The sequence below is a fragment of the Octopus bimaculoides genome, chromosome 9, assembly GCF_046866305.1.
Source record: "Octopus bimaculoides isolate indiv1 chromosome 9, ASM4686630v1, whole genome shotgun sequence".
Taxonomy (NCBI): Eukaryota; Metazoa; Mollusca; class Cephalopoda; order Octopoda; family Octopodidae; genus Octopus; species Octopus bimaculoides.
In genome coordinates, this window is record NC_142936.1 from 30,176,973 (window position 1) to 30,192,866 (window position 15,894).

Sequence of the window (15,894 nt, forward strand, 5' to 3'; positions counted from 1 at the left end):
CTCAAGACATGTAGTGTCAGTCAACACTATTTTCTCTGTAACTCTTGCAGGGATGGCTTTCCAGGTATCTGATCCCTTTTTTATCATTCCAAGTGCACCGGCTACCACTGGTATTGTACAGGCCTTACAATAGCTCATTTTTCCAATTTCAATTATCAGCTCCTTGTATTTACTGAGGTTTCACAATTCTTTCCAGAAGACACTATGATCAGATTTTCTTGTGTCAATTAAAGGCATGTTTTTATTTTATGGTCCTTTACAATTATATCAGCTCTTCTGGCCGTGACCATTCTGTTGGTATTCTGTCTTTATGCCATAAGAACTGCATATTACCCAATATAAATAAATATTGCCCTACTCTTGTCACGCTTAGTTTTATACTCCTGGAGGGTATAAAAATCAACACTTTGGATCAGTGCCATTTCTGATGACACTGGCTTGAAAGCTGAGCATTGAAAAATACTGGTCTTGTGCAGGCAAAATGAAGCCCTCACTCTCTGCTCATGAAATATATTTTGAAGTTACTTTTTATTTCTTAATCACTTCTGTCCTTTTCTGTCATTATTATTATTATTGTTGTTGTTGCTGCTAATATTATCATTATTATTATTGCCTACCACTACTTTTGTTAAAGCACTGCATATCATGAATGTTCGGAAAATCAGTTTCAGTCGTAGCAGTTTTACATGAGCTACTATAGGCATGACTAGTAGAGTAAGGTCTAACAGAGTGTGTTTGGGTTATACTCATGCCTGAATCAATGCTATTATTACTAAGGAAGTGTTTATTAATTTAGATATGATCAATAGTAGTGATATTATTGGCTAAATTTGGTGCAATAGAAAAAGAGATCTTAATAGGATGCGTATTAAAGATTCTTCTATATTTACTAGAAGGAAGAAAATGACATTCTAATGGACTAAAAAATTTCTTCAATAGTTGCATTTATTGTACCCGGAGGGTTATACCACAAAACTTTATTTTTATGTAACCAATATTGGTGTTGAGTATGATTGTCATTTTTACTGTTATTTTCCTTATCATTATTATTATTATTATTATTTAGGTGACAAGCTGGTAGAATCATTAGCATACTAGACAAAATGCTTAGAGTACAAATTCCGCAGAGATTAACTTTTGCCTTTCATTCTTTAAGGATTGATAAAATAAGTACCAGTCAAGTACTGGGGTCAATGTAATCAATTGACTTACTCCTAACCCTAAAATTCAGGCCTTGTGCCTATAGTAGAAAAGATCATTATTATTATTATTGTTATTATTATTATTAATTTTATGATTATTATTATTAGTAGTAGTAGTAGTATTACACTATTACAATTACCATTATTATTCATATTCTTCTCTTTAATCCTCTTCCCATTATTGTTTATGGCTTGTGAGGGCTGTACAAGTCATACACAAAGATGCAGTAAGTAAAGTGAGTGTCAACAATGACTTCAATGATGAATTTAACATAAAGGTAGGAACTCATCATGGTTTAGTCCTTAGTCTTCTTTTCACCATAGTTCTACAGGACATCACATGGCTGTCCATGGGAACTATATGTTGATGAAACTATAGTAGAATTAGAGAGGAAATACCAAGCATGGAAGCTAAGTCTAGGATCAAGAGACTTCAATGTAAACTTAGAAAAGGCAAAGGTTTTAGGAAGTAGGAAAGAGAACAGAACCCTGGCATCTTCTGCTTGACATGCAGACACAGAGTAAGGATAAACTCCATATGCTACATCCAATATAAGCTACAGATACACAAAAGGTATAATGGAATCGCGGACAGAATAAAAGTAAGCTTTATATGTGACATGCACTGAAGCAGTATGTACAAGCACACTAGAAATAGATTCTTTTATGACTCACTAGAAGTAGCTGATAGCTTTCATTACCTAGGAGATGCAATTAGTATGAGAAGTGGTTGCTCTGAAAATATAGTAGCCAGGTTAACAACAGATTGGAGTAAGTTCAGGGAGCTACAATTGTTGTGAGCAACAAAAGTGTTTTCCTTCAGAGTAAAAGGTGAAAGGTAGACTGTATGACACACGTGTTAGAATTGTGATACTTCAAGATGAGCCAACAGCAACGGCAGTATGTAGCTAAAAGTAAACAAGAGAAAACCTTCAATGGGGTCCCTCCATTGTCATCTGATGGTGACTGAGGAAGCTTGTGGTCAAATTGCCTGTAAGAGTTTTATGTACTGCTAACAGAGGTGCTGTCTGCAAGGTGAGAATTAGTACTGGGTATAGAAGATAGAGGTTCATCATGGCTCAGTTCTTTATCCCTTCCTATTCATCATAGTTCTCCAGGCTATAACAGAAGTTAAGACTAGATGATCATGGGAACTCCTACAAGCTTATGTTCATATAGCTGCATCAGTAGAATTAAAAGAGAAATTCCTTGTGTGAATTGGAGTCAAAAGGCTTCAAAGTTAACTTGGCAAAGATTAAAAGTTTAGTAAGTAGGAAAATAATAGAGAGGACTACTTCCAAGAAGGAAATGGAATTGTTTGATATACAGAAAAGGAGTACATAGAAATTCCATGCAGTGTACCCAGTGCAGACTATAGACACGCAAGAGGTGCAGAGCTGAAGACCTGCCCATCACAGTGAAGCTGAGGTTCTGGAAACATAATGTGTATGTAAACAACTGGGCCCCTTGCCCAATTTTTCCCTGTTAAGTTTTCCCAACCCCTTCATTTCCTTATCACTCTTCTGCTGCAGAACTACACATTTCATCTCTTTCTGTGTTACCAGTTATCTTACCCTCTTCATGAATCACTTTCTTTTGATGCCCATTCCTCATTCTTAACATTATATTTTCTATTGGTCACCCTGCCTGTACTCCTGGTTATCTTTCTCCATCTTCTGAATCACTTTCTATTGACACTTATACCACATTCTTACACTATCTCATATCTACCATCAACCACTTCCACCATTATTCACCATTCAGTACATTCACCCTTATGTACCTCCGACCATTTCTATCCCTATCACTGTGTCTCTCTCACTCTTGCAATTTTTACTCACCCACCAGCACCTGTGATCTCCTTATCTCTCACCCTTCCCCCCATCTACTGTATTGGTATTATTCTGCTCCTTTCTACCTTTTCCATACTACTTCTATTGATATCCATCCCTCATTCTTATCACCTTCCCATCAACTCATATTTCCCATCAACTCATATTCCCCATCAACAACCTCTCCCTTCCAACTTTATTCTCCATTCACTACATTCACCCTTACCCAATTTATAACCATCTCTATCCCTTTGCACACACACATACACATTCTTTCAACCTTCATCCAGCTATTCTTGATCTTCTGTCCTCACATTCTCTTCTATTCACGTTCATGTACCTTAAAGGTACACCATCATCTTGCTTTCCAGTACTACCCTAATTACTCTCACCTACCCTGCAGCAAGAAACCTGTTACTGTCCTTCTGTCATACTTTAGCTTCTCAATACAGAGCATAAAACCACTTCCCTCTCTACTATATCTCACTCAACCAAGAAGGCTCTTCCATAGCAACTTCACAAGTTCTGATGCCATGAAAGCATCTGTGTAAAATGGCTGGTGTTAAGAAGGGCATTCAACTGTAGAAACCATGCCAGAGTAGACATTGCAGCATAAAGCAGTCCTCTCATTGAATACATGCCATCCAGTATATGCCTGCTTGGAAGATAGACATTAAATGATGACACATTGATCACCTCCCTGAGTCACCAAATAATCTCTCAGTCTCTACCATCTTACACTATTCACTATACCCGTCTTTCCACACATCATTTCTTCTCACATTCTTCTTCTATTTACTGTATCATAATTATGATTCTGCTGCTTTTCAACTCACCCTTTCTTTCTATACTATCAGCCATCTACTCTCCCAACTTAAGTATCACTAGTTAACCTCTATCCAGCATTCCTTACATCCACTCCTCAACCTCAATGTCCCCTACTCTTTCCAACTGTCTCCATCTATCATCCCTCAGCACTTGTTTATTATATTCACTCTCACCCATTCCCCATCTCCAACCCCCCCCCCCCAATACTTTGCAACCTCTACCCACCCACACTCCTGTTCTCCTATCTACTTCTTATCACCTGTCTTTTATCTCTTTCCAGCTTCGCCTTGGCCATTCCCACATTTTCTGCTATAATGTGAGTAGCCCTGTAGCTCCTCTACAGCAACAAACCTGTTCAACTCAGTCCCCTTCTGTCACACTTTAACCTTCATAACCTAATATAAAGCTGCCTCCCTCTCTACTGTAGCCCTATTCAGTCAAAGTCTTGCAAAATTACTAAAGTCATGCAAGCTGCATGGCAACCTCACTAGTGCTGGCACATAGTACATGGGAGTATGATGCAGGCCTCTGACCTGTTGGATCCTATCAAACTGCCCAACCTATGCCAGCATAGAACATGGATGTTAAATGATTGAATGATAATGAATTGATACAGTCAATTATATCAACAATGTCTGATCAAATCTGAAAGGATGGAATTCAAAGTATCTTGACAAAATTTCAATTCAGGAATGCAAGGAAGATAAACAAGATGCAATAAAGAAGCTATTTTGTTCCTGTTGTTCATAACCTATTGCACACCAAGATTTTTGCAAGATATCTAAAGTGCAAACTGCATTGGGCTACTGAACATAAGATAAGGGGTCACTATTTGTCAAGAATTTTAAAATAACTAAATGTTCAGTACATTTGATTCTATTAAATGTTTATAATATCTATAGCTGTGATTAAATTGAAACTTAGAAGGAGCTTAATAAGATTACTAAAGTAGAATATTAACATGTAACACAAAAATACAAATGATAGTCATGTGTAGAAGCTCCCTGTAATCATCTGAGTCCTAAGAACATACAAAGAATTTGTTTTCATGCAAAGCTGGATGGCATATCAGAGCCCATCCCTTTCCAAACAATGAAGAAATCTGAATTCAACAATGTTAATGAATATTTGTCAGTTAGATAGTTTTGATTTGTACCTATTGGTAGTATTTACTTGTAACTAGGCAGGCTGGGTTGTTTGAGATGTGTCCTAGTCTAAGACACAGTCCAATGATGGCAATTAAATCCAAATTATAGCTCCTTAGGCTGGCAGTTTGACAACCTATCAACTCAACCATTTCTCTAGAATTTGACTCTTGCTAAACTTTTACTTAAAGAAGTCAAACATTAAATAGGTGCAGACAAAGTTATGAGGTTAGAAAGTTCACCTCACAGCCATGCAGTTTGGGAATTTGTTCCACTTGGGAGAGTGCCTTTTATTATAGTCCTGGATAAATCAATGCCTCAGAAGTAAATTTCATGTGTGTATTAGAGTGTGCATGTCTGTTTGAGGTGAATCTGATATTCCAGTTTTGTTTATCATTCTTAGAGCAAAGTGGTGATATGATGTTTACAATCCTCATTGACATTATGATTGGTTGCTCTGTGCTTTCAAAGACATTTGGAACAAAAAAAATTCTTTACTTGAAAAACAGGGAAAGGTTGGTGATGAAGAGCATCCAGTTGTCCAATGCCATCTGAAGTAAATCCTCATACAAACCCATGGAAAAATGAACAAATGAGATTAAAGAGATTGGTTTTCTCAGAGGTGTCACCGACATTATCATCTAATCACTATCATCATCACTTAATGTCCATTTTTCATGCTGGCATGGGTTAGACAGTTTGACAGGATCTAACAAGCTGCAGGGCTGCATTGAGCTCCAGTGTCAGCTTTGGCATGGTTTCAAATGCCAATGACAAATAAGGAATGTTTCACAAATGTGCATGTCATCTTTGTACAGGGGCCAGGATAATCTGTGTATTAATCCAATTTTAGTATATGTGGATTACAATGTGAAGAAATTTACTTTTAATATATTTTGTATTATAGTAAAGCATTAAACTCCAAGAAAACTGGTGATGTTCTGCATCATTAAAAAATATACGAATAATTCAAACAATAGAACAAGAATTATATACTTTATAGTTAATATTTTCCTTTAAAATAATGTTAATGAAATTTCTAACAGTGTGTTTTTGTTTTTTTATATGTTTTACTGAAAAATCTAACAAAATTAATATTGAATATTGAATCAAGTATTGGTATGATTGATTAAATATATATTGAAATATTATATCCGGACCCCAAAGAGTTTCCAGAATGAAATTGTAAAACAATGAGACAAGACAAAGAAAAACTTTTCTGTATGAATCCCATAGAAAAATGGATGCTAACTTGAAAATAAATATAAATTCATTTGAACTCTGTATTTCTTGCTTGAGATACCTCGATTCAATCAAAGATGAGTATATAATTTCTTGATATTTCTCAAAAGAAATCTTTAAAAAATCTTAAAGGTAAATAATATTGGTAATCATTACATTTTAAAATCACATTGACTGACAATTAAATAATTGTACATGTAATTTTAATCAGGAATTAATAAACTCCTTAAAATGTAACGGGGTTACAAAACCTTAAAAATCTTTTTTCAAATCCAAACTAATACTGAATGAAGAAGATTCTAAGACAACTTCTCAAATATTACTGCTGGTATTGTTGTCACAATAACTTACCCTACTTATTCCATTAGAGTAGTTGGAAACAGGAAGAAAACATTTTCTAACAGCTATGAAAAATTCACTTTCATAAGAAAGTAATTCCTTTAAAATGTTATATATTCAATGTATTGTTATCTGCTTTATGTACTTATGTTTACTCCCTTATATTTTAATTGATTTGATGCCTTTTCAAATATTAATGAATAAGGCCATTCCTTAACTGAATAGCACTTTTGGAACTATGACAATGAGACATTGATATACATATTACTTCAGATGATTTACATCAGGAGTTCTCAACCATTTTTATCTATGTACCCCTTTGATCACTATTTTATTTTGGTGGACCCTATAGCCATTTGCTCTTTAAAAACTAGTTTTATAGATACTTCTTCCAAAATTCCTATTTCGTTTTCAATACATTGACATGTGTAGGTTGAACTATGTAAAACATTAGAGAAAGAAACCTGACTGTTTCTTGCAATACATACCAATACATTCTAGGCAAAATTTTTTCAGGGGCTCCTTAAAATACTATCGTGGATCCTCCAATTTACTATTTTGTTGTGTCGACCCCGGTTGAGAACCACTGATTTACATAATAATTGATATGACATAATTAAATCAATCTTCGAAACTTCAAATAATAATGTATACTAAATTTGATTAAAATATGTCTACAAGAATATTAACAACTACGTAGTGACTTTAAAATGTTATAATCTTTTAAATTTGATCAAATGATTTAGCAAAAAGTAATATACATATTTAATCATACAGAGACACAAATTAAACAAATATTGCCATATCTGAATCAATTTGACATGGAAAAGCAGTCTCCAAAGGTTGAATAATTTTTTAAAATAGAAAGAAAAAGACTAATTTCTTTATCTTACCTTTCCAGTGGCTTTTTTGTATCTAATCACAGCTTTTTCAATAAGTTCTTTCACTGGTAAATAGCCATCCCCACATGGGACTATCACTTTGACATTGTCAAAACACACGGTGACTTTCATCTGGTCATATTAAACAGCTGCTGCACTTATTTCAGCTCTTTGAAAAATCTTACAAGATTGTTAAAAATATCCAATTTGAAATCCAACTCAAAGAAAACATCCCGAGGATCTTTGCGTTAACTTCCTCATAGTATTCAGATGTTTTATCAAGTTCCTGATAGATTATACCTTCTTCATTACACAGCTGACAACAGCAGAATCCCCAACAAAGTTACGAGTGATGTTCAAAGGTGCGAAAGAAATAGTTGGGTCGTCTCTTTTAACAAGCAACACCAAGTTTGGTCAATGACAACTCTTAACACAGAACCTAAGAGGAATAAACAAAAGAATATTGTTAAAAGTAACTCTAACAAAGCTTCAACAATAGAACAGAAATAAAATGAATAGTTAATTTAGAATTTTGTACCAATTTATTTTAATTCTGAAATGCGTATTGAAATGTTTCAAAGGTTTTATTAAAAGAATGAAGAAAATGCTAAATACTTTTGTTAAACATCTTCAGTAACTAAAGTCATAACAAAAATCAAAAATTCAACTATGATACATTTATCACAATCGCAAGATACAATCGTGACTGGTCAACATTTTGAAAAATGTCAATTATGAAACAACTTTAACAACTTTATTGAAATGCTTATTACAGGAAGAGAATCGTTTCTTTTTTTGTTTTGTTTTTTTCAGGGCCCTTATAATCCATTGGTTCAAACATAAAATCGAAATTATGTCGAAAAGAAATAAAGATATTTTTCCCCTTCGAGACATATAAAAAGTATGAGTTTAGAATTGCCGATATATCTTGGGCTGGGGGTGAAGTTTAATGTTCATGTCTTTCCCTAGAGTATTAGAAATATGCATATGAAATTATTTCAGCGGAAGTTGAAACCCGATCTTGAATTCAGATCGTCATGAACTTACCTTAGACACATAGAATCACTAAGTAGAACACTATATTTTAATGACTAGTAGGGACACAGTATTTCGTTATGCAACCATAATAACTATATTTTAAGCGATAAGTAAAAATGTCATAAGAATCCGTGTTAAGTAAAATCTGAGCTGGCGTAGATTATTCACTCCCTCCCAGGCTGATCATTCAAAAGAGAGAGATTTCTGATAACTATAATAATAATATTGAGTCAATTTGTAAATGTTTAGATTCTTTTGCAAGAATGTCATTATAATATCAGTGAGAAAAATAGTAAAAATAAAGAAATAGGAATACATTTGCATTGTAAAAGTACGACAGAAATATGGAAGTTATAGCGAATTGCATCGATAGTTAGAGGAAACTGAAGTGAAATAAAGAAGAAAAGTAAATAACATTTATGAATTTCAGAATATCTATATACATGTGTGTCTATGTTACGTAGGCGAAAGAGATAAGGAGAGCTAAAATCTTTTTTTTTTTTTTTTTATAAAATACGGGTACAGAAAGAGGGCGGGTATGAAAGAAAGCAGCTTAGACTATGCCTACAGCACAATCATAACAAAGTTTACCCACTTTTCTCTTTCGACTGTTATCTCGGTGCTAGCTAGATACACGTTAGTGGACTTAATATTCTTCAGAAAAAAAAGAGGAGTATTTGGGGCGGGGTGTCTATTTTGGTCGTTTTTAACTTGGTTGATGTCGGTTACGATGGAAGTCTCTCACTACTAAATTTGTTTTGCATAGCTGAGAGAGTACTCACAAGAGTGAAATGAAACAAAGTAGAGTCGCTTATTGTGAGAAATAAATTAACGAAGAGTAGAGCAGCTCAACTTTCCAAGACATTGACTAAACAACAATAACAAGGAGATATTTTACTGTTTGTTTTGTTTCGTTTTGTCCAGTTTAAGATACAACCTTCATATTGTAAACTAAGCTTGAAACGTAACAATTGTATAGAATTTCGTAATTTACCGAGTTTTTCTATCTTTCCTCAAAAAATGTTATGGATAAGTGTGTGTGTGCATGTATGTTTCGTGAGTTGAGAAACAAAAAAGTTTGTCAATTACCCTGTTAAAAACCCATACAGTTCAGCCTTAAATTAAACTTTGTCTCCGTGCTTATTAATCGTAAAGTAAGAATAATATAACCGATGAATGTAAGCCATTCAAATATTTCTTCTTGGATTTAGTCGTCGCCGTGAATTGAAACATCACGCAGCCGAGTATAGAGACTGAGTGACAGTAACAATGATCATAAAGTTTAACCGTGTTAACCCACAAGCTGGCCTCGTTTGCGTCGCTGTAGAAAACGAAGAACGCACTGGAGTAGCAGCAGGGAGGAGGAATGACCGAGTAAGCGACGAAGAAAGGGGAGCAGATAATTAAAATAAATATATGAAGGATAGGAGCTACTATTATGTGTTAAGTATATGTCGATGGGACAGGTGTATCTAAGAAACAGAAAACAGATGTGTGAGGGTGCTGTTCTGCACTGGTAAAGTAAATAAGAGAAGACGAATGGTCTAATCCTGACACTACTACTCAAGTCACTGTTAAAACATTACAGACAATCGGAATGACACAGATCAAGTTGTGTAATTTACACTTCCACATCTATAACTACTAGTAATACCTGCTATACCACTTGTAATACTACCTATATTAACAACTAGTTTCATGACGAGCCAACGACAGACATTCTACTTGATTGTTCACCCTACTAAAAGTTGGAGTCAACTCTTGCTCAGATCACAAGTTACTTAAAAAGGACACGTTGAAAATTGGAAATAGAATGGATGACCACGACTGGAATGCCTGTTTGATTGAGACAGACGTCGGGCTAAGCAGCGACAATAACAACTGAAATACTATTATCACAACATTGTTTTTATAGCTCGTTTATTTATGTATTTCCTCCCTTTAGTCTTGAAAACTTTTAAAATCGAAATCATTTACTTTTTGTTAATGAAATTTCTACTTGCTTCTCGGGTTTCACTAAATAGTTTTATTATTTTTATATTTTACAGATTCGAAAACATTAAGCCGTTGTCAACAAAGTATAGTTGATATTCATTGAGAACAAAAGCTGTTGTTCTGTACAGCGGACAAAAACCTGTTGAAAGACTGAAGAAACTGATATGCTAGTCGTGTCAAAAAAAGTTAATTTCAAATTTAAAATGATGTTTCAGTGTGTCCGCATGTTTAAATTTTGTACAGAGAAATATGCTTCAAATATTTGAAAACAAATTTTCTGTTTGGTTCTCTATAAATAGATGCTTTTAATATATTATTTCTTATAATTAAGCACGGAACTGTGATTTATGATCGTAGGGTTGTATGTATATATATTTTTTCTCTTTATAGTTGAATTTTGACTACCCCCACCTGCTCTCAAATTAGGTTGTGAAGGAAAGTATCTAGTTGCGTTCATTATCTTTAAATCTTAAGGTCTTGTAGCAGGGCCATAAGGGCTAAAAGGAACAGGGCAGAGTTATGTTCCCTCATTCTATCGCTTGTAGGTGACGCTGCGATGGCACTTCCGCTAGGGAGGAATAAAAAACCCTAGAGGGATAACGAATCATCCTCATTTTCCTCCCAATCACGCCCGTGGGCAGTTTGACCTGTCAACTGGTACAGCCAGCGAGGCTGCTAGCTTGCTTCGCCTTTGACCATTTATGCTTCCGCATTATGTAGCAGGCGCATTTCTTACTCTCTTCTGTTTCAGCGTCAATCACATAAGATGTAATCATGTTTGTACAACTTTTATCTATTCACGTCCATCTTCATATGAACACTGTTATAAAAACTTGCTTAACTTTGACTCTATGTTATTTGTCTCTTCGCTAAAATGACGACCCCCCCCCCCCGACAAGAATATTCATATGGAATATTCTCTCAACTAAAAAAATTGTGTAGAGTCGACATGTATCTGATTCTGCTTCCTCACTAGTTCTACGGCGGCCTACAGGAAATGGCATCTTAGCGCTGACCATCATCCAACATTTTCTTCCCCGGGTGCAACATGCAGCAATCTTCTTTTCTCATTCTTAGCAGTGATGCCCATCTCTGCTTTGCTCAAGTGGAAGCTTATATTCGCAGCGAGCTATATTCAGTCAAGCCTACAGCGCCATTTCTGTTGCCTTAACCACTCAATGCAAGGATGTAATAACTGACACACCACATGATGCGACTTATGCATCCATAAAGTGCAAAGTTCTTTACAGGACATCTCTATCGGCTAAGCACTGTTTCCAGAGCCTGGTACACGATGAACATTTGAGTGACAGAAAGCCCACGGAATTGCTTTGTTACATTCGTGACCTCACACACGAGTCCCCTGAAGACAGCTCTCTTCTAAAACAGCTATTCTTCTCGCACCTACCCTCACATGTTCAGGCAATTTAGGAGCCCATGATTGAAGGAAGTTCGGTCGAACAAATCACAAATTCAGCCGATAAAATCATGGAATTTTCCAGAAATCTGCCTGTAGCAGACAGTCGTTGCTGCAGCTACTTCATCGACAGCTACAGCTCCTGCTGACAGCAGCTCTACCCAGTCAGCAACTTCAGAAGTTATTTTAAACCTGACAAAGCTTCCAGCATCGCAGTCATTTCAACCAGTCATGGCTGGTGTTCTTTGTCACCCGCCTCACCACATGGTTCTTGTAGGTACCATGACTGTTTTGGCGTGAAGGCGAAGAAACGCCTTCAACCATGTTCTTGTGAATACCAGGAAAACTAACCAAGGAGACCCTGAGCACATCAGCGGCTCCTACTACCTCTAATCATGCATTTTTTTGTGCTAGACCGCAACTTGCACAAGAATTTTATGGTCAACACCAGCACTTCATGTAGCATCTGGCCAGTAAAGTTTGTGACGAATAAGCCTGTTCTCTCTCGGATTTCTCTGCAAGCTGTCGACCATTCTCCTATCAACACATTTGGGCAGATATCTCTCTCCTTGGATTTGGCACACTGGAGGGACTTAAATGGATTTTTGTAATTGCAGACCTATCCTATCCTATTCTCAGGGCAGATTTCCTCCACCACTTCTTCCTGTTGGTGGATGTTCGCCACAGCATTTGTTGGATAGCTCAATGCAGTTATCGACTCCTGGTTGTCCCGTGTCTGCCCCTGTTGTAAGTGCAGTATCCAGTGATACATACCATTCTCTTCTCAACTCTTTCCTGGAGCTTACTGATTTAACCTTCAACATCACTGATCTTGTACATTCAACAAAGCATTTTATCAACATCAATCGTCCACCAGTGTTTGCTCATCCTTGCCATCTTCGTCCTTATAAACTCAAGGCTGCAAAAGTGGAATTCGATCACATGTTCCAACTGGGGCTTATTCATCCTACTACTAGCCCCTGGTCTTCCCCTCTCTTTTTAGTCACCAAAGGAAATACTAATTTCCAACCAGTTGGTGATTATCGAAGATAAAATGCTATTACAACCCCGAACAGATACCCTATTCCACCCCTGTAGGACTTTTCTTCTACCTTGCACAGTAGCACTTTTTTCTAAGGTTGATCTTGTCCAGGCGTATCACTAGATTCCTTTAAATCCAGACGATATACCAATGACTGCCGTTACTTCTCCTTTTGGTACATTTGAATTCCCTTCATTACCTTTTTAGTTGCGGAACACAGCAAGTACCTTTCTTTATAGACGAGGTCATTCACAGTCTCTTCGTCTCTGCCTACATTGATGACTTACTCATCACCATTTCTATAAAGGAAGAGCATGTTCACCACCTAATGCTCCTTCTTCAGCGTTTAAATGATTATTGAGTTAAAATCAACCCAGCGAAGTGTGTTTGGTTCTGCATCACGGAATTTTTAGGCCACAACATTGATCATGATGGAATTTGTCTTCTCCCAGAGAAGGTACAGGCAATTCAGAAGCTCCCTCCTCCATTTTCTTTTAAGCAGCTTCATCGTTTCCTCAGTTTGCTCGATTTTTATCACTGATTCATCCCAAATTGTGCAGAAAAATTGAGTTCACTTGCAGCATTACTGAAGGATTGTAAGAAAAAGTACGAAGTTATTCCCTTTCACCATCACATGCTGATTTTCAGATTGTCAAACAGGTCCTGGCTAAAGTTTCAATGTTAGTACCCTGCCTAATTTGATGAAAAGCTTATGGTAGATGCATCGGATGTGACTGTGAGTACAGTATTACAGCAAGCTCACCAAGAAATTCTGCAACCACTGGGATTTCATTCCTGCCAGCTCAAGCACACAGAGATGCGCTATAGCATGTTTGGAAGAGAATTACTAGCTATTTATTTTGCAGTGAAGCATTTTTGTCATTTCCTGGGAGGAAGAGAGTTTATGATATTCACAGACCATGAACCCCTTACCTTTGCTCTGTTTACCAAGTCAGACAAGTATTTGCCAAGAGAGATCCGACATCTTGATTATACATCACAGTTTTCTTGCAACATTCAGCATATCTCCGGTTCTCCCAATATAATTGCTGATGCCCTATCATCTTTAGATGTTGCATCTGAAGAATTCGCAATATGCCAATTCAAGTATTTGCCATTACCAGCTTCAAACAGAGAGACATTATGCGATACTTCTACTGGCTCATCCCGTCCACTTGTACCAGAGTCTCATCATTGCACTGTCTTCAACACCCTGCATATCTTATCACATCCTGGTGTAACAGCTTCTGTGAAGCTCATTTCTGCTCGTTTTTCTTAGCCAAATATGAGACACCAAATTACTGAATGAGCACACGCATGACTTCAGTGTCAACTTTCTAAGATTCACCACCATGTTTGTTCACTATGGTGTGTGCGTACGAGTAGATGTAATCGCCTTACCTCGGTTTTCCTTTCCTCGACCGCGAGTCCGTCTTGCGGTATCCGATCCTTGAAGCTTGCCCCGACCCAAAGTACACCAGGAATAGCAGCTGCTTCTCCCAAACCTAGACCATCGCTTAACACGTCTTGTCCTGACCGCAGCCCCGTTCGAAAAAGGCACGAATGCCGATCGAGGCTCCCTTTGCCCTTTTTCCCCTTCCGGTCAGCCTCCCCAGACACTGACGTCATACCACACGCCACCCTGATCTTAAAGATCACGTTCACCCCTACTCCAATTCGAAGTCCGCCGTCCAACCAGGCGGGCGCCCTACACGTCGAGATCTTCTCAAGCTAGGTGGCTCGTTTCCATCGCACTCTTCATCCGACAAAGTGGCTATCCTGCGCAGATCCAGCACGTGACGCGGCATTCCATCCACAGAGACATTGTTTCTGGAATTGACCGCTGTCACTGTTCCCCTGCCCCATTGTGATGTGCAGCGTGCCTTCGGCGGCTTGACCCAAACTTCCTCCCCTACTTTCACGCCGGCGGGTCCCTTCTCTCCCTTGCAGAACTCCGGCGTCTTACAGGGATGCCTCCATTCATATTTGAACACCGCTCTGTGCGGCACAGACTCTTCCGCTTGTCCGGATCGGGGAGACATATTGTACCAGTAGACCGCTTCCAGGGGCGAAATGTGCCCCCTTTCAGCCATGGCCTTGATCGTCCGATGGTGCCTCTCAACGATTCCGTTGCCACTCGGTCTATACGCCGCTCTAAATAATCGTCGCACCTTCCACCGGTCAAGCATCTCTCCCAACGCTTCCGAACGAAACGCCGCCCCGTTGTCCATTAGCAGTTCTTCCACAGGACCCCTCTCCAAGAATATCCCGTTCAGAATGCGGGCAATCTCATCGGCAATGCCTGTCCTCAGCTCCCTCCAAATGGCCAGCCGGCCCGCAGTCGACCATGCTGAGATACATTTCCTGACGGTAGTGCGTCACATCCACAGCCAGTCTCCTCCAGTTGCACTCTACTGAGAGGTTCCCCTGCTCATGCCCACCCGGGGCGGGGTCAATGGACTGGCATCTGTCACATTTCGCGACCACTTTCTTAACGTTTCTCCTAGTGACGTCAGCATCAACCATTTTCGCCAGATACAGGGTCCTATCCACCCCCAAGTGGTGCATAGCATGTAGCTTCTTCAGTTCGGAGTCACCCAGCCGACACGCTGCTGCTATCCCTTTCCTTGCTTCCTCCGGTTCCTCCAGCCACGCCTTTTTCACCCTGGTCAGTGCGTCCGCCCTGTTTCTTTCCGAAGGCACGAAAACCACGTTCAGCTTCAGTCCAAACTCGGCGATCAGCTCTCCCAGAACTCCTAGGCGGCGTTTCACCAACATCTCCCCGGCACCTTTCGTCCGGACTCTCTTCTCGCTGGTAATTACCGTTCCTACCCAGCCGACCACGGTGGCCGGATCTCGATCGAGCGCAGTCCCCATCTCAAGGCCAAGTTCACCCCTTTCAGCACCGCATCTAGTTCGGCGACATTGATGTG

General features: G+C 38.3%; 1 protein-coding gene and 1 pseudogene across 35 annotated transcripts in view; both read right to left on the reverse strand.

The window, feature by feature from the left end:
* Positions 1–9,824, reverse strand: part of LOC106873313 (partitioning defective 3 homolog) — a 220,470-nt gene extending 210,646 nt beyond the window's left edge. For 8 of the 35 annotated variants that reach the window (XM_089358161.1, XM_089358150.1, XM_089358156.1 and 5 more), the window contains exons 1-2: positions 9,597–9,824; positions 7,482–7,908 (exon numbers count right to left, since the gene is read on the reverse strand). In XM_089358161.1, the coding sequence (XP_089214287.1) occupies positions 7,482–7,601 (120 nt within the window). In that variant the 5' untranslated portion in view covers positions 7,602–7,908; positions 9,597–9,824. The other 27 variants (XM_089358154.1, XM_089358159.1, XM_089358148.1 and 24 more) reach the window with 13 other exon arrangements.
* LOC128248805 (U6 spliceosomal RNA) lies at positions 5,781–5,874 on the reverse strand (annotated as a pseudogene).
* Positions 9,825–15,894: the final 6,070 nt, after the last annotated feature.